The sequence below is a fragment of the Sorex fumeus genome, unplaced genomic scaffold (genome assembly GCF_029834395.1).
Source record: "Sorex fumeus unplaced genomic scaffold, SorFum_2.1 ptg000098l, whole genome shotgun sequence".
In the NCBI taxonomy this organism is placed as follows: domain Eukaryota; kingdom Metazoa; phylum Chordata; class Mammalia; order Eulipotyphla; family Soricidae; genus Sorex; species Sorex fumeus.
This window is the reverse complement of record NW_026606155.1, coordinates 64,162,415-64,181,615: the sequence shown is the minus strand read 5'-3', so window position 1 is coordinate 64,181,615 and position 19,201 is coordinate 64,162,415. Positions and strand designations below refer to the sequence as shown.

Here is a 19,201-nt window from a genome sequence, read left to right as displayed (position 1 = left end):
AGTTTTCACCTAAGAGAGTTCCTATTTTAATGACGGAGAACCCGAGAAGCTCTAATAACAGCAAGGGAAAATGGGGAAAGGGGAAAATGAGACGTGTTAAATTTAGAAAATCCATCCCAAAATAAAAAATTTTAAATAAACTGCCCCCTGTAAAAAAAAAAAAAAAAAGGAGGGGGACAAAAAAGGAAATCCAAAGGGAATGAGAGCAAGAGACGACCAGTGTTAGAAAGGAAGTCTTTCTATGTTTGGAAAGGAGCATATAATGAATGATATGTACACAATTTATGACTTTTCTGGAAGCAACAGATTGTAAAACTGAACTAAGGCTGGGGTTTTCAGGTAGGCACAGCAAAAGAACTAGTGTGAAAGGGGTAGCAAGAGAGCAAAGGAGGTCTAACAAAAAATGGGGTCTAAGTTACAGTGAGACAAAAACCAGCAACTATGGAGAAGCTAAGTCAAGCTGAAGTCAAGAAACTAAAGTAAAGGGACTGGAGCAATAGTACAGTGGGTAGGACGTTGACCTTGCACATAGGATTTGAGCCACAGCATCCCATATGGTCCCCTGAGCACCACCAGGAGTAATTCATTAGTGCTGAGTCAAACTGAGTATCACTAGGTGTGGCCCCAAAACAAAACTGAGGGAGAGGGGGAATCTAAAGATAATACCTGGGTTCTACTTTCAACACTACAAACTTGCCTTCCTCACCCCTGACCCAAGTATCACCAGGAGCAAACCCCAAGCAGAGTCAAAATTAGCCTAGAGCACCGCCAGGTAAGGCCCCACTCCCCACTCACAAATACATAAGTCAAGGTAAGGTCATAGAGAAAATTAACCTAAAAATTATAATTAGTGAGGTGAAATATAAATCAGTGTCAGACCACATATTATTCCAGACATCTAGATGACAAAATCAAGTGTCTGACTGGACTTCACTGGTTTACTGAAATGAGAGTAAAGGTATCTAGAGTTGAGGCTGAACACCTGTAGATTACCCAGGATATTAGCAGTGTGCAAGCTCCAATGATTTCAAAATATAAAAAAAGAAATCAATAAAAGACAGTAAAATGGGGGGAAAAAATCAGTAAAAGACTGTAAAACGAGATCAGTCACAAAATTACTTCTAAATACAACAAAGAATTCAACTATCAAAAATGTTCCTCAAAAAATTCATGCAGGGTTTGGTAAAAGTTTCAAATAATTACTCTACTCATTCTTTAAAACAATCACATTCCTGCTCTAAAGAGAAATGAAGTATCTGAGTTTTGTAATCATGGGAATGAATGTTGTCTACAACAATCTCTTCTCAAATGGATACACCTTTCACTGGAGCTGGATCAATCCAGGAGCATTTGTTTGTTTACCTACAGATAAGATTTCCAGGAGGGCACAGGCTAATTTTTTTTTTTCTGAAAGGGGAGTGGTAGACCAAGTAAGTTTAGGAAGCCTCTACTGTACAAGTATGAACTACGTACCATTTTTATTCTAGCCTTCAATACCTCCAATCTTTAAAACATTCTTCTCTGCAATTAAGAAAACTATATTAAAGTCTGCCTCGTAAGCTGGTAGAGAAGGCAGCTGGGATAGAAAAGGGATCACTAAGTCAATGATGATTGGAGGGATCACTCACAATGGGAGATATGTGCTGAAAGTAAAGAACCAAATATGTTAACTTCTCAGTATCTGTATTGCAAACCATAATGTCCAAAAGGGGGGGAGGGAGAAAGAGAGAAAGAGAGAAAGAGAGAGAGAAAGAGAGAGAGAGAGAGAGAAGGAAACTGTCTGCCATAGAGGCAGGGGGTGGGGTTGGTGGGAGGGATACTGGGAGCATTGGTGGTAGAAAATGAGGGATGGGTGTTCGATCATTATATGACTGAAACTCAATCATGAAAGCTTTGTAACTTTATCTCATGGTGATTCAATTAAAAAACAAACAAACAAACAAACATATAGCAGCCCAGAAAAATAGATTAAGAAATAAAGCACATGCCTAGATGCCTAGCATGAATTTAGCAGTCCTAGACTCAGACCACCACTAGGTATCATCTTTAAAAAAAAAAAAAAATAGAACAAAAAAAAAACCCCAGTGTCATTCTCAAAGTTTTAAAAGACCCAAGCATCTATAGAAACGACAGGAAAATATACACACTGTCCCACTACAATCAATTCTTTAGGTGCAATCTGACTGGATATAAACTCTCTCATACCTAGATCCTTTAAAAAGGCAAAAATGAACCATTACTCACTGTCTTAACAGCTGTCTGCCTTGCTTCCACGTTAACTGGCTATTCTGAGGTGCTGTGGGAGCCTCTGTGTCTTTGGTTTCTTCTAAAAATTAATAATAGAACAAAGAAAGTTTTAAACACATTTTAGTTCCTTTAAAATATTTCCAGTTGTCTAATGAATAAATTCCCACCCCCCCAAAAAAATGTACCTATTCTTATAGAGGACACAAAAAATTAAATTTTGAGCATTTACTATGGGACACTCATTTTAAATTTGCTTATTGTGATAATCTAAACTCTTATGTACCACCATCCCTCATTTTCACACTGGTTAAACCAAAGAGTACATTAACTATCACTACTGGAGATTGTTATATTCTAAGTTTATGAAACAAGATCTTATATAAACAATTTCATTTTCAGATCTAAAAGTTAAACCAGAAAATAGCTGTTATTCTAGGTAGAGATACTGATGCTCTAAGGTAGCACTGCAGCACTGTCTTCCCGTTGTTAATCGATTTCCTCAAGCGGGCCCAGTATCGTCTCCATTGTGAGACTTGTTACTGTTTCTGGCATATCAAATACATCACGGGTAGCTTGCCAGGCTTTGCCATGCGGGTGAGATACTCTCAAGTGCTCTAGGTTACGTATTATAATATGTGCAGGCATTATAGTTTAATAAATAGTATAATTTCAAGTAAATTAACCTGTCAACAATCACTGACGTGAAATTTAAAACTATGACCACTAATGACATAAAGAAGCATTTTCCCATATACTCCCATTAACAAAATTAAGTTGGGGTAAGGGTGCTAGCTAAAGTGGCAGAGCAAATGCACAGCAAGGTCAAGTCCCCGAGTCTGATGCCTGGCACCTCATATCTCGGCACTGAGTGCTCTCCCTACTTTAAAAAAAATAATAAAAAATAAGTAGACAAGGAAGAGGTCAGAGATAATCATCTCCCACAACCAAGTGTTTAGGAGTCTGAAAAGTCTTCGCTGTTATATTCTCTGCAGGGTCAAAGCAATAGGACAGCACATAGGATGTTTGCCTTTCATGCGGCTAACCAGGGTTTGGTTCCTGGCACCCCATATGGCACCCCATATGGTAACCAGGAGTGACTGCTGAGTGCAGCTAGGAGTAAGTTCTGGGTACCAGCAGGACAGATGTGGCCCCAAAATAAAATTTGTAAATAAATATTTTCTGCAGAAGTATTTCTCTAAACTTATGAATTCCATTATTATTATCTTTCATTCTTCCCATGACAAAGTTTTATAACTTCCAGAAGCAATTATTTCATTCAAATAGTTCCTATTTTTACGTGGAATTCTATTTGTCATTTGTTTATATTTAAATCACATATAATAATTTTTAATTTAATTATACATATAATCCCCCCTGTCCAATTAGGAGGAAAAATAGTTAGTTACAAAAATTCCATCATCAATGGATACTTAAGACTTTATCATTCCAATTCCCCTGAAAATACATGCACAAGTGTCCTTCCCACCATTAAGAAGAAAGAGTGCAACAAGGTCAGGGAGACAGTTCAAAGAACTATGGTGCATGCCTTGTATTTAGAAGTGCCAAACTTTATTCCCCACACCAAAACATCCCAGAGCAACACTGGATGACACCGTGGTGGCTCCCAGCATTTCTGGCTTGAGCATCTTGTCAGCAAACGCTGGCCAAGTAAGGCTGGGAGCAGTTCCCAAGGCCTCCAGGTTTGCTGGGGAGGGCTCCCAAACCTTTCAAACAAAGAGAGTGAGCTGAAGTGTATGCTGCACTACAAACTGCTTAGACCCTTAATGTAGCTTGTACAATCTATGACAATAAAGATTAAGATAATACAAATTATGTAATTTTCTATAGAAAGTCGATTTAACTAGTCCCTTAACAGTGAAATGCATGTCCACTTGTTCCTATTATAAATATAATGCTGTTTTTTTTAAAGTCAACTGTAAACTTATATTCCAATGAAGTTTTGAGCACATCCATGTAACCAGTACCTAGATGAAGAAACACATTATCAGCATTCCAAAAGCATTACTATTTTTCAAAACCAAATATTAGGTACTCTTTCTTCAACTCTATAATCATTTCTAAAAACTGTTTTCATGACATAAATGAAGTCATTTATGTCAATTTTCAATTTTATGTGACCTTATGTAATCAAGTTTAGTTATTATTTTTGTTCACTTTCATTGCTAACTTGCACTGCTATGCTAAAACATTACAATATATCTACTCACTAATGTTGAAGGGCATCTGAGTTCAGTGCTTTTATAGAAAGAAAAACGATGCTGGGAACATTCTTTTACAATCTTAGGTTGAACATGTATAAGCATTTTAAGAAAACGAATTACCCAGGAACAAAATTACTGGATCATAAAGTACTTTATATTTTCCTTAGTACTATGGATGTATCAATTTCAAAGCAGTTCTATTTACAATTCAAATATCAGCAAGTCTAAAAGTTTGTTTCATACCAACAATCAGAAGACAAATAGCTTGATGGTAAAAATAAATCAACTGATGTATGAAGTGTTCCTGTCAACAAAAGCCTTAAAATTAAACCAAAAACAAACAAAATGTGCTACAATACCTAACTAAAAACATCTATACTAAGCTTTATTTTCCCCACCACATACCTTCTAACAATTAGGTAGAGAAACAATACAAAGGAAAGAAAACATGCACATTTTTTTAATATGGCATGAAAATTATTTTACTAAATCTAACCTTAGATGTTTTTCCCCTTTGCCTTATTAACCAGCACTTACGATCTAGAGCTCAATTTAAACTGTGTCCTCAAAAATGTATATACAGGGCTGGGGGGTGTAGTTCAGCTGCAAAACACATGAATGCAATAGACTTGGGTTCAATCCCCAATGTAAGGAGGAAAAAATAATATACATAAATAGGCTTTAAATATACCAAAGAAATAAGAAATTGCTAATAGTATTCCTAAATACTGCATGATTGATTTTTTATTATGACTTTCATATTAAAGTAATAAAGTGGAAACCTAAAATTAATATTAAATGATCAGCCTTTCCTATATCCTGACTTCTCTTCCCTAAATCAGTTTAGTTTAACTCTGTTTAATAAAAGGCAAATCAACTGGACATAAATTTTTGTTCTCTTATATTGCCTGCATCTGTAGTCTTAAAATTCAACTAAAGTTTTCTAATTTCTTTAAAACTAGGGTTTGGAGTGATAGTATAGTGGGTAGGGCTTTTGCTTTGCACATGGCCGACCCAGGTCCTATCCCCAAAGTAACTCCTGAGTACAAAGTCAAGAGTAACTCGAAGCATCGCTAGATGTGGCCCCAAATCCAAAAAATTAATTAATTAAAATAAAACTAGACTCCAACTCTAAAATAACTCAGAAAACTAAAAAAAAAAGTTTATAGAGTATGACAAAAATTGTCTACAGATGGAAAATCTTTCAACTCAAATCACTATAAAAATAGTTTATACAGTTTTAGCACATGAAAAATGAGTTAAGAAGCAGATCAAACTACTTCCTAGGTTCTAGTTACTTACTATCTTCCACCAAATTCCAAACAGTATCACAGTAGACAGCCTATCTGACTAACGAATGCTGAAAAAAGAAAAATGGAGGTAAAGGAAAGCCTATCACACAAAAATAAACTTAAAAGCAATTTGTCTTGAACTAGGAGTGGCAGAGAAAATTAACAAGACTAGTGATTACCTGATTCAAAAGTTGGCATTTTCAAATCACCTTGGTTTAGTTCTGTGCCATATTTTAATTTGTGATATTTTGCCCTGAAAATTTAATAACAAATTGTTAATTTTCATTGTTATTCTTGCTACACAGTAATGTAAATAGCGGTACATAATTTCCAATAACAAGCAAAACATAGTGAATGTTTACTTCTTAAATTTTATCTGCAAAGGAGCTGGAGAAAAAAGTGTATCACCATAAAAGTGATTAAAAACAAAAGCTGGGGAAAGAAAGAAAACTCAAAGGGCCAGAGCATATGCTTTGCAAGTGGGAACCTCAGCACTGTATGATCCTCAGAGCATCACCAGGTAGGACTCCAAAAACAATAAATATAACCAAGATGTCATAATCTAACATGTACACCCAAGTAAACATGAAAGTTTCTTTTATTTTTTTTTCTATCACAAACTTTGAGGCCAGAGAGATATTACAGAGAGGTAAGGTTGCATGTGGCAGACCTCAATTCAATCCCCAGTATCACATATCTAGTACTACCAGGGATCACACCTGAACAGGGCTAGAAATAGCCCCTGAGCTCTGCAAGGTGTGGACAACGCCACCCCCAACCACAATACCCCCCCACACATACTAATCATAAACTTATATTTCATAAAATGATTTCAATATAAAGATTTTTACAGAAACAAAATCTCACCTTGTATTTTGAATATAATTTTGTATCAAAGTCACGGCAGAGCCTGTAAAGCTACCTATGGCATTCTCGATATGCCAAAAACAGTAACAATAAAGGTTCTCATTCCCCTGACCCTGAAAGAGCCTCCAATATGACAGCATTGGGAAAGACGAGTAAGGAGAGTCTGCTAAAATCTCAGGGCTGAAATGAATGGAGATGTTGCTGGCGTCCACTCAAGTAAATCAATGAACAACGGGATGACAGTGATACAGTGATCTTTCAAAGAGTTTTAAACTGCATTCAATCAAAAAACTGTTGAATAGTAATAATATTGTTCTACTTCATTATAAAAATGAGGCACACATACCTTTCTTGTTTTAATGCATACTCTAACATCTTTATTCTTCTTACTAAATCCTTCTTCAAGTTTTCTTGACCCTTTCTTTCTCCTTGCAAAAATGCTATCCGGGCCTGAAAATGAAAATAGGAAGATTCAATTACTTCTTTTACATTTTTTAATTGAAAACAGGTAAACACCAAGTAGAAACTTTTAGTTTTATTCAAGACAGTAAGACCTAAAAATCAGAAGTAATCCACTCACTTGTAGGTAATACAATAACTTAAATAATTGTGATGTAAAGCCAGAGAGATAATACAGGTGAACTATGTAAGTAATTTGACTTGCACGCAGTTGACCCTAGTTAAATCCCTGGCATTGCATATGGTTTCCAAGCACAGGCAGGACTCACTCCTGAGCACAGAGCCAAGAATAGTGCACGAGACAGGGAGGTACCTTAAAATATACCAGCACCATAAGCACTATCAGGTGTGGCCCCAAAACAAATCAAACAGCTAACTTTAAAATAGCTATGGGAGTTGAAGCAGTTTGGGCGTTTGCCTTGCACACAGCTGACCAGGGGTATCCCACATGTTCCCCTGAGCACTGTCAAAGTAATTACTGAGTGCAGAGCCAGGAGAAACCCCTGAGTATCAATGGGTGGGATCCCACAAGCCAATAAATAAATAACAAAATAAAGTAGCTGTGACAGCACAGCGGTAGGGCGTTTGCCTTGCACGCAGCCGGCCCGGCAGAGCTGGGTTCGATTCCTCCACCCCCTCGGAGAGCCCGGCAAGCTATTGAGAGTATCTCACCTGCACGGCAAAGCCTGGAAGCTACCTGTGATGTATTCAATATGCCAAACACAGTAACAAGTCTCACGATGGAGACGTTACTGGGCCCACTCGAGCAAATCAATGAACAACGGGAGGACCGTGACCGTGATGTATTTAGAATGTGTCTAACACTAACAAATCTTCAGTTTATGTGTTAAAAACTATACCAATCCCTAATTTAAGTCACAAAACATAGTCCATTCATTTTTCCTAAAATGATGTTGCTTTAAAACATGCTATAATTCAAAAAAGCACGTTTCATAATCATAAAATACCTAAATGCTATTCAAGCCCATGTTAATAGTAGTTAAAGAAAACTATGGTGGAGTTCAGGCCCAATTCAATCAGCTAAACAGTGGCTGAATTAATAGCAGTACTCCTACATTTAAAAAAAAAAAAAGAAAACTATCATAGATGATGTGTTGATATAATATGTGCACTTACAACAGAACTTTAACCTAAAAAATGAATTTTTACACTGGGACGATTGCTTCTGCTGAGATTCTATGTGTATTACTAGTTCATAAGAAAAAACTAATCAAAATAATCACAGTTATGATTTAAAAAAAGAAAAAAGGGGGGTGGGAGAGGAATGAAACCCTTAGCCATTAAAACTTTTTAGTTTAAAAAAATTCAGTGGGGGCTTGAGTGATAGATTTCTGAGTGCAGAACCAGGAGTAGCCTGAGCATCACCGGGTTAAAAATAAAAAATAAATAAATTTCGTGAATATGAACTAGAAGAAATTAAGTAAAATGATTTAATCCATTAGACTGGGATCTAATCATTTCTAAAATAAATGAACAGAACACATCAGCTTAATTAAAAGTATAATAAATGCTCACTATTTTTGCACATTCAAAGAAAGCCCACTATTTTTTACACATTGAAAGAAAGCCCTTTCACAACTTAGTATATGAGAGCTGCAGGTTTGTTCCCCAGAACTGCATGGTTCCCTGAGTAACAGCAGTAGCAGCCCCCCTGAACACTACCAGGCATGGTCCCAAAATAAATGAACAAATAACCTGAAGGGGCCAGAGATGTTGCACAGCAACAAAAGACTTGCCTTAGGTTTGAGCCGGAGCAAGAGAGAGCAAGAGAGCAAGCGAGCAAGAGAGAAGAAAAACAGTGAGGGACAGGAGAAATAGTATGAGTTAATGTGCTGTTTGCCTTGAATGCAGCTGATCTTGGCTTGATCCCCAGCACATTGCCAGAAAATGACTACTGAGCAGAGAGGCGGCAGTAAGCAGCCCTTCAGTACAGCTGAGTCTAACACAAATCCCAATTACCCCCAATAGAAAAAGCATCAGTTGAAACCACCTATAACTCTAGAAAAGTTACAGATAGCTGTATAATACTTCTAAGGCATGTTTCAAAACAAAAATAGAAGACTGAGTGGAATGATAAAAATTCAAAATCTGGTAGCATAAAACCCGAAAAGGAAAAGTAGCACTTAAGACTAAAGCAATGAGACAAAGGTGAAATATGTCAATTTTATTATACAGGTTCAACAAATTGAGTTTGCTTCCTATATTTGCTGTTTCATTTTTCCAAACATAAATCACACGCTATAGAACCATCTTGTGACTTTTAGATCTCAAAAGCATATCACAAAGAGCAAAGGGATGGGAGGGAAGGGAAAAAAAAACTGAAAGCTGCTTATTTAAAATTTAAAGTAGAAATTGAACATTTTGTTTGAAATAGTTTGAAACTACAAAACTAAGTTAATGTCATAATGCTTCCTATGAGATTAAAAAAATAAATAAAAATGGCAATGTTTCTTACTGCAATTCCATACTATTATGAAAATTAGTTATCATGTCTTTCCTTTGGCAGTTTCGTATTAGAAATTACCCATTCTCAGGAGAATCTAGTAAATTAAGCAAAAAAGCCATGCACAAAAAAAAAAAAAAGGACTTCTAGAGTAGTTACTGAACAGAAGCTAAGGAAAATAATTCACAAGATGAAAGGACAAGAAAAAGGTGAGAAATCATTAAAATGAAACCTCTGAATGGAAACATAGCCCAACTAAAAATACTTTTAAGATGAGAGTGAAAAGCAGATGACACTTAAGTAATGAAGAATGGAACTGACCTTATGACCTTTTATGACATTACCTAGACAGATATACTTTCATTAAGACAAAGATCAGAGGTTAGGATATTTCACTGGTCAAGGGGCCTTGCATGAACAGGGACCTGAGTTTGATCCCCAGCACCACATCTCCCAGGACCACCAGGCCAAGCTGCATTCCTGGACCACAGCATAAAACCAGTCACTCAGCAGACTATCTCAGAAAGTGGCTTCTGGCATTCTGGGAGCCCTCCAAACACGAAACTAACAATAATAAAGGTAATGGTTATATCTAATAAAGGTAAGGTAAAGGTAAAGGCCCTCCCGTTGATCGTCGATTTGCTCGAGCGGGCCCAGTAACGTCTCCATTGGAGACTTTGTTGTTACTGTGTCTGGCATATCGAATACTCTCGGTAGCTTGCCGGGCTCTCTGAGAGGGGCGGAGGAATCGAACTCGGGTCGGCCATGTCGGCCGCTTGTAAGGCGAACGCCCTACCCGCTGTGCTAAGACTAATTAAATAAAAGATTTAACATTTAGTGGTACAGAATATGCTTTGAACAAGCGATGGCCTGCATTCTATCCCCAGTATTAAATGTATTTAAAAAAAAAAAACTGAGACAGGCAGTTAGTATAATTCCAATTAAACTGCCAACTTGTGTACAGGTGTGAAACTTGGTAAGTTGATTCTAAAATTTACAAAGACTCTGAAATTGTCAAGAACAATGGAATTGGAGAATGGCATGCTAAGTGAAGTGACACAGATAAAGGCAAATAATTCAATAATCTCACTCTGCAAAGTATAAAAAAGAAAGGAATCAGACTAGTCTTTCTCAATCTTTTTCCAATTGTGTCCCATTCTGACTTTGTTTCTTTTCTATGAACCCCTTTGTTTTAGTGCTATGAGCCCCACTTACGAGATTTTCACCTCTGGTGCTCTTGGGCTATTCTAGGCTCATGGTCCTGGGCAGAGAAACGTTGGCTTATACAATTCTCAATAGAAACAAATCTGAAATATGCTCACCAGAATTGGGGAACTGAGAAAGTGGTGTGTGTGTGTGTGGGGGGGGGGGGGGGGGGGTCCAATCGCTAGCACCAGGGGTAAAAAAGGAAAACATTGAGACACAAAAACAACATTCAAAATTCATCCTGAATGACAGCTCTGGGGGTTTTAGAACATAAAGTTCCAATTTAGATCCCTGACACTTCAAAGGCCCCTCTCATACACCAGCAACATCAGACCCTGGAGTCCTGAAGGAAGCAAATAGATGATTTGGAAGGAATGGGCTGCAGTGTTAGCAGTACTTTGTCTTGACCAAGAATAGTTCTCTGTCTAATAAGTTGCAGAATGACGTTTTATGCACAATCTTGTATATAAATTTATTTCACTATTTTTAAGTTAAACAATTAGTCTAAAGTTAAGAGACTGTTTATTGTGTTTATTGTGGAGATAAAATCAAAGCTAAGAGCATCAAAAGGTTCTACAATGGAATGGGTAATTGTCTCAGTAAAAGGACTTTAGTAGGAACTATAAATTTGGGCCAGAGGAATAAAGTAGGGTCATAGAGGCACCTGCCTTGCAAGCAGATGGTTACAAGTTCAAATCACCAATGTCTCACATCCACATTCAGGTAATTCTGCTATCTGTAATTGCTGGAGCTGCAGAAAGTGCTGGTCTCCTTGCACGAGATATGTTTACGCACCAAAAAAAGGTGTATGACCACCTGCCATATACAATAACTAAGAGACATGTGAGTGTCATAGACAGACAAGGACATGTGTGAACACCACAGCAACCCTGATGAACATCACAACCATAACTTGTGTACCTCAACTAAGAGTGCGAAACTTGGTGAGTATCACAGCACGGCATATAACCCCTTATCACTGTAACAATGAACAGTAGAGAAGAAATAAAATGAATCTATTACAATAACAATGATAAAGCTGACTACAGGTGAAACAGCATTTTAAAAAAATACATCTTTTTATGTACCTAAGCCATTAAATTTCAATGTTTTTAATTTCTTTTAAAAAGTGATAAAAAATGGGGCTGGAGAGATAGCACAGCGGGTAGGGTGTTTGCCTGCACGCAGCCGACCCGGGTTCGATTCCCAGCATCCCATATGGTCCCCTGAGCACCGCCAGGAGTAACTCCTGAGTGCAGAGCCAGGAGTAATCCCTGTGCATCGCCAGGTGTGACCCAAAAAGCCAAAAAAGAAAAAAAAGTGAGGAAAAAAATTAACTAGAAATTCATTACTACAAACTTACTGAACATAAAAAAAAAAACTATAACCTTAAATTCATATCTAGTCTTAACTGATACCAAGTGACACAAATTTAAAAAAACCTTTTTTTCTTTTGGTGAGGAGTGCTCCCAGCAGCTCAGGAGACATAAGGTTCACTCACAGCCATTCTCAGTCCACTGGGCCAATCAGATCAATGCTAGGGTCTGACAATGTGACACTGTTGAGGCCCTGTGGTGCTGGGGGGCCTTCAAGAGTACACCCAGTAGTGAATGGAAAGTCAGGTGCTACTGGGGATTACCACACAGTATTCTTATGCATGCAAGGCATTTGCCCCTGTTCAGGAGCTATCTCATTGCCTACTGGGGGAGAGGAAGGATGTGTGAGCTCAAGAGTGACCCCTGGTAGTATTTGGAAGGCCACGAACCAGGGATTGAAACATGCATGCAAGATAAGCACCTTTCCCCCTACACACTCCAGGGCTCATAGAAAGGAAACAAGGCCAGAAGGGGACACAGCTGGAAAAAGACTGAGAAATATTATTCTAATTCCTTTCTTTTTTTATACTTTTGTATGAGTGACATTATTGAATATTTGCTTTTAACTTTGTGACTCATTTCACTTAGCATAACATTCTCCAGCCTCCAGAAAGATGTTTATTTTTAAGATTAATTTTTATTTGGACATAGATAAAGGTAGTATTGAAAGCATTTTATTGAGTTATTTTAAAAATCAACATGTGATTATCAATCAAAATCAAAATCAATTACTAGATATTTTAGATTTTCTCAAAAGTGCAAGACCACTAGAGGTCACCAGAGCAAAACTTTGTACGCAAGTTGTGCTCATAAAGACCTAGTTATTCAATTACAGAGACTCCCAAGTTTTCCAAAATAAGAGCATCTTTCTCAAAAAAAATTACTTAGCATCTTTCTCAAAACAAATTACTTAATAAAATGTTTCACTCTAAAGAGTTTTCTTTTTTTCAGATGAAATATCAACAAAGTATTGGAGAAATGAGTATGGGGTTAAGATGCTAGCCTTGCCAGTGACTGGCCTTGGTCTGATCCCATCATGAGCTGATCCAACCAGGAGTGGTTCCTGAGCACCACCAAATGTAATCCCAACACACACACAACAACAACACCAAACACACACACAACAACAACAATAACAACAAGTAAAACAAGAAAAGCCTTAAAACATTTTTAGCACTTCAGGAGAAACTGAGAAATAGCAACTAAACCATTAAGGACGGGGGCTGGAGCGATAGCACAGCGGGTAGGGCATTTGCCTTGCACGCAGCCAACATGGCCAACACAGGTTCGATTCCCAGCATCCCATATGGTCCCCCAAGCACTGCCAGGAGTGATTCCTGAGTGCATGAGCCAGGAGTAACCCCTGAGCATCGCCGGGTGTGACCCCCCCCCAAAAAAACATTAAGGACCAAGAAATCAGGGGGTATGGTGCCACCAGCAGGTCAACCTGTACCTGTGAGGCGAGTGCATCAGCAGGTAATGGTGTCTTCAGACTTCCAGATGCCCCAAAATTGCTGCTGTGCTTTTGGCCAGACCTCAACAACTTGGAGTCAAGTTTACCAAGAAATTAAACAGCCAAAAGTTAGGTATGTGGGAGCCACACCCGCAAACTACTTCTGGCTCAGCTTATATAAGCTCATTTATTGGCCTTATTTCAGAGACCCATAAATCTTGAAAGAAATCAAAAGACAGTTAGGGCCTGCAGCAGGAACCTTTGACTGAGATTGCCAGTGGATTGGACTGGGCCTCCTCCCCCCCAGGTCCAGTAGCTTGGCAGTCACACCCACAAACTGCCCCCAGTGCCATGTAATCTCATCAATGGCCAAAACCCAGGAACTATAAACTAAAACTACCGAAAGAGACCACCACAGAATGTCCTATCCCTATGCCAGGCTCTCTTCACAGGGGCACCTTGGAGGGGAACGGGCTGAGTATCCCTCCTCGCTGCAAACAGAACCCCAGCAGCCAAAAACCTCCAGAATCCAACCGCAGTCATGCCCAAGGCCACCCTCCACAATCTTGGACAACCCTCACCCAAGAGGGAACGAGCCTTACCCAAGACAGGATGAACCTCACCAGAGAGCAGCCCCACAGGAAAACCCAGATATGAAGAAACCCGTGACTGAGATCTCCAAGCCCACTTAGATCGGGACTGGGTCTCCTTCCCCCAGGTCCCCAGTTTTCCGGTAGCTTGACAGTCTTGCCCACAAACTGCCCCCGGCACGATGTAATCTCATCAATGGCCAAGACCCAGAGACTATAATCTAAAGCTCCCAGAAGAAAACAACACAGAATGTCCTGAACATTATATTCTATCCATAACAAGCATTACAAAACAAATCATCTAGCATTGCCTTTTTGGTAGGTCTGAGTGGTGGTGAGACTGATGTCGAAATATTGAATGTTACCAAAGTAGAAAGTTAGTGTGGGGGAAACTGTCTGCCACACAGGCAGGGGAAGGGTTGGAACGGAGATGGGTGGGGAGGAATACTGGGGATTTTGGTGGTGGAAAATGTGCACTGGTGAAGAGATAGGTGTTTGATGATTGTATGACTGGAGCTCAAACATGAATGCTTTGTAACTGTATCTCATGGTGAAACAAAAAAAAGAGGGCGGGGGAAAATAGTACTAAAATAATAAAATTAACATTCAGAATTTTAAGAAAAAGGTAATGTGGAGTTCATTCCCGATTCAATCAGCTCAATCAATGGCTGAATAAATAGTAGTACTCCTACATTATATATATAAAAAAACCAAGGCATCAACAAAGAATAGTTTGAAAACAAACTGAAGACAAAATTCAGGTTATTGGGGGGGGTAAACTCTAAATAATAGTGGTGAATCTTTTATTGAAACAATGAATCTAATCAAAGCAGATAGAGTGTTAACTAGAATTCATCTGCCCCACAGGGACTGGGAGGGGTGGGGGGTGGGGTTTTATTGGGGTTCTTCAATGGTAAAAAATAAGTTTTGGTAAAGGGAAATGTGTTTGATATTTGCATGACTGAGACCTAAACCTGAAAGCTTTGTAACCTTTCCCACGGTGATTCAATAAATAAATAAATAAATAATACGTAAAACAACTAATAGATTTCAAGGAGGACATTGGTAGCAACACAATAGTAGTCGGAGACTTCAACACCGCCCTATCACCTCTTGATAGATCAGCAAGACTAAAACTCAGCAAGGAAGTACTGGCTTTAAAGGAAGAAATAGAAGAGAAAGGGCTAAGTGAAGTGAGCCAGAAAGAGAGGGATAGAGTGCACTCATTTGTGAATTATAAAGTAACATAATAGGAGATTAACACCTAAGGACAGTAGAGTTAAGGGTCAGGAGGATCGCTCCACGGCTTGGAAGCAGGTCTCATGTGCTGGGGGAAAAGGCAGATGGGATGGAGAAGGGACCATTAAGTAAATGGTAGTTGAAGGGCTCGCTCAGGATGGTAAATGCCTGCTGAAAGTAGACTATGAACCAAACATGATGGCCGCTTAGTACCTATATTACAAACTATAACAACCAAAAGGAGAGAGTAAGAGAAAATGTGCCTGCCACAGAGGTGTGTGGGGGGGGGGGGGAGGGGGGATGGCAGGAGGGATACTGGGAATATTGGTGGTGGAGAATGGGCACTGGTGGAGAGATGAGTACTTGAACATTGTATGACTAAAACATAATCACAAAAGTTTGTAAGTCTGTAACAGTATCTCATGATGAATCATTAAAATAAAATTTTTTAAAAAATAAAAAAATTCAGGTTATTAACAACTAATAACTAAAGTAACAATAATAAATTCATAACACCACTAGTTAAAACAGTTCTCTTAAAAAATGTTAGTAGTCCACTAATGGTCAACTAAAATTATGTTATTCTGTCCAAAATACTTTAAAATGAGGAACTAAACATTCAGCCATATGGAACTTAAGATACAAGCATATAAAGACATGGGCCAGAGAGACAGTACAGTGTGTAGAGCACTTGTCTTGCACATAGGAGATGGAGATTTGATCCCTAGCACCACATATGGTTCCCTGATCCTTGCCAGGCAGTGATCCCTGAGCAGAAAACCAGGAGAAAGTCCTGAGTACTGCCAGGTATGGCCCCTAAAGCAAAGACAAGACAAAGAACAGGCTGTAGTGATAGCTCAAGTGGTAGAGAGTATATGTCTGCATTTGCAATGCCCTGAACTCAATCGAAAGCACCACATGCTCCCCGTTTCTCTGGTAGTGTTAGGCACGTCCCCTCTTGAAAAACAGTGCAGAGCTAAGCTGCTTGCCTTGCATGCAGCTGACCTTGATTCGAATTCCCGCAACACATGTGTACCCCTGATCACTGAAAGGATCACAGCTGACCCAGGTTCAATCCCAGCAATGCATGTTCATCACTTACTGATCAATTGCTCCTGTGCAGAGGGACTGGCGTTAGTGTCTTAGGGCCACAGGGACTTCCTGGTGTGACCGAAAAAATACATAAACACACACACACACATACACACACACTTCACCTTCATTCAGTGAGATGAAATTTAACAAACTTATCTGATCAACTAGCTAACAGTTCCCTGTTCAACAGTACACACTGAAAACACATGCTCTCTTTTCAAGGAAAGTAAACAGAAGCGCTTACTTGCCATAGCTTAAACTTGTCATTCAAGTAACATTTTCCAATTTTATAGGTAAATATTCCAGGGGAAAAGAGAAAAGGGAAACACTAGAATAATTTAGTAATTTAAACACTAAAATAATTTAACACTAGAATAATTATAACATTTAGTTTTAATTTAGTAAGACCCTAAAACAAGATTCAATGAAACAGCCCACAATCCTTTAAAGTCCTGTCCTGTTTTAAACAGCAATCATTGGTTGAAAGCTGTGTTTCCCACAATGGGTGATGTTGCCGTAAGCACAGAAAGCAGGGAGGAGACTGGGACACAACAGGAGCCTTGGGTGCAGTTGTGCACCCAACAAAAATAGAAAGAATGGGAGTTTAAGAATGGGAGCTTTCTGTTTGTGTGCTTAAAGATAGATTTTCAGGGGTCATTTTTTTTATTATTATTTATGAAAATGGAGTTTTAGATCAAATAAGTTTAATAACTACAGGTTTAAAGCATAAGAGATTTTCAATTTTTAAACAAGACTGTAGAAGCTGAGCCATAATACAGTGGGTAGGGTGTTGGCCTTGCACACAGTTCAACCCAGGTTCCATCCCAAGCATCCCATATAGTCCCCCAAAACTGCCAGGAGTGATCCCCGAGCACAAAGCCAGAAACAAGACCTGAGCACTGCTGGTGTGGCCCAAAACCAAAATAAATACTGTGTTCCAATTAAGTTCTCATCTTTTTTATGAGAAGTGTAGGTAATTAAATGTTAGGTAAACCCATTTTTCATAAACAAAACTCTGAGGAATAAAATGATACTCAGTAGATTCTCTTTTCTCTGTTACTGAGGTGCCCTTTTTCGTAAATCTATTTTGTACCAACACAGACATCCAAATTATATCTACACTAAGAAATAAAGAGACACCACTATAGCTAACATATTTTATTATTATTTATGTAATTTATTAAACACACACACTGTTCTCCCATTGTTCATCAATTTGCTCGAGTGGGCCCAGTAATGCCTCCATTTTTTTGATATTTGGTGTTACCATGCTTGGCATATTGAATACGTCACGGGTAGCTTGCCAGGCTTTGCCACGTGGGCGAGATACTCTCCATAGCTTTCCGGGCTCTCCGAGATGGGTGGAGGATCGAACCCAGCTCGGCCGGGCTAGCTGCATGCAAGGCAAAGGCCCTACTGCTGTGTTATCGGTCCAGCCCATGTAATTTATTAATTACTCATGGTCACGGTCACGGTTCTGGTTCTCCCGTTCTTCATCGATTTGTTCGAGCGGGCCCAGTAACGTCTCCATCGAGAGACTTGTTGTTACTTTGTTTGGCATATCGAATACGTCACAGGGAGCTTGCCAGGCTTTGCCATGCGGGGCGAAATACTCTTGGTAGCTTGCCAAGCTCTCCGAGAGGGGCGGAGGAATCGAACCCGGCTCCACGCAAAGCAAATGCCCTACTGCTGTGCTATCACTCCATTAATTAGTAATTAATATATTATTTACGTGTACTCGAAAATGAAACTTTGGAGAATATAACTAGGTAAAACATTTTTTAAATATCTGTCAAAGACTTGTACACGTGGTTGTCACCTAAATTTTCAGTTGCAAGAATCCTCTGCAATAAGAAAAATAATAAAATGTGGAGCAAATGATCACTGTACTAAAATAAAAACAACAGAATGGTTCCATGGCACTTTACAGTTACAGAAAAAGAGCCGTCTCTAGGGAACTGGAGAGATAGCACAGCGGGTAGGGCGTTTGCCTTGCATGCGGCCAACCCGGGTTCGATTCCCAGCATCCCATATGGTCCCCTGAGCTATAACACCATGAGTAATTCCTGAATGCATAGCCAGGAGTAACCCCTGTGCATTGCCAGGTGTGACCCAAAAAGCGCCGTCTCTAGTTACTGGAGGACAAACATGATTCTCAAGACTTGTATCATTCTTTTATTCAAAGCAAGGTAATTTTTATTGAATGAAATTTACTTAGACATGAGGGGAGGAGCTGAAGAGCTAGTATAGCAAATAGGGTGCTTGCCCTGCATGCTTCAGACAGGATTCAGTCCCCAACATCCCATATGGTCCCCCCAAACCTGCCAGCAGTGATTCCTGAGGGCAGAGCCAGTAGTAACCCAAGTACCACCAGGTGTGATGCAAAATATAGCAACAATAAAAAGACGTAAGGAAAGAACGACAAGAAAACCTCACGTTAAGAGCCAAAAGAACGACAAGAAAACCACACGTTAAGAGCCAACAGAGACATAAAGACAAGCAAGCCAGATAACTTGTTCAAGGGAAAACATGAACTTGAAAAGCAAGCCGAAACTTATATCTTTGTTTCTTTCCTATTTTCAAATATAAAGTTAGGTGTGGTTCTTTTATTTTAAAACATTTATTAACTAAAATACACTATTTTATTTTTAAAATCTTTCTCCTGGCGTTGGAGCAATAGTGCAGCAGGTA

The 19,201-nt window shown here is 38.9% G+C and overlaps 1 protein-coding gene across 1 annotated transcript in view; it reads right to left on the bottom strand.

The window, feature by feature from the left end:
- Nucleotides 1-19,201, bottom strand: part of STRN3 (striatin 3) — a 75,092-nt gene that overhangs the window by 38,585 nt on the left and 17,306 nt on the right. Inside the window, exons 2-4 of the mRNA XM_056133422.1 lie at nt 6,975-7,078; nt 5,941-6,014; nt 2,245-2,326 (exon numbers count right to left, since the gene is read on the bottom strand). Of these exons, the coding sequence (XP_055989397.1) occupies nt 2,245-2,326; nt 5,941-6,014; nt 6,975-7,078 (260 nt within the window). The remainder of the gene's footprint in view (nt 1-2,244; nt 2,327-5,940; nt 6,015-6,974; nt 7,079-19,201) is intronic.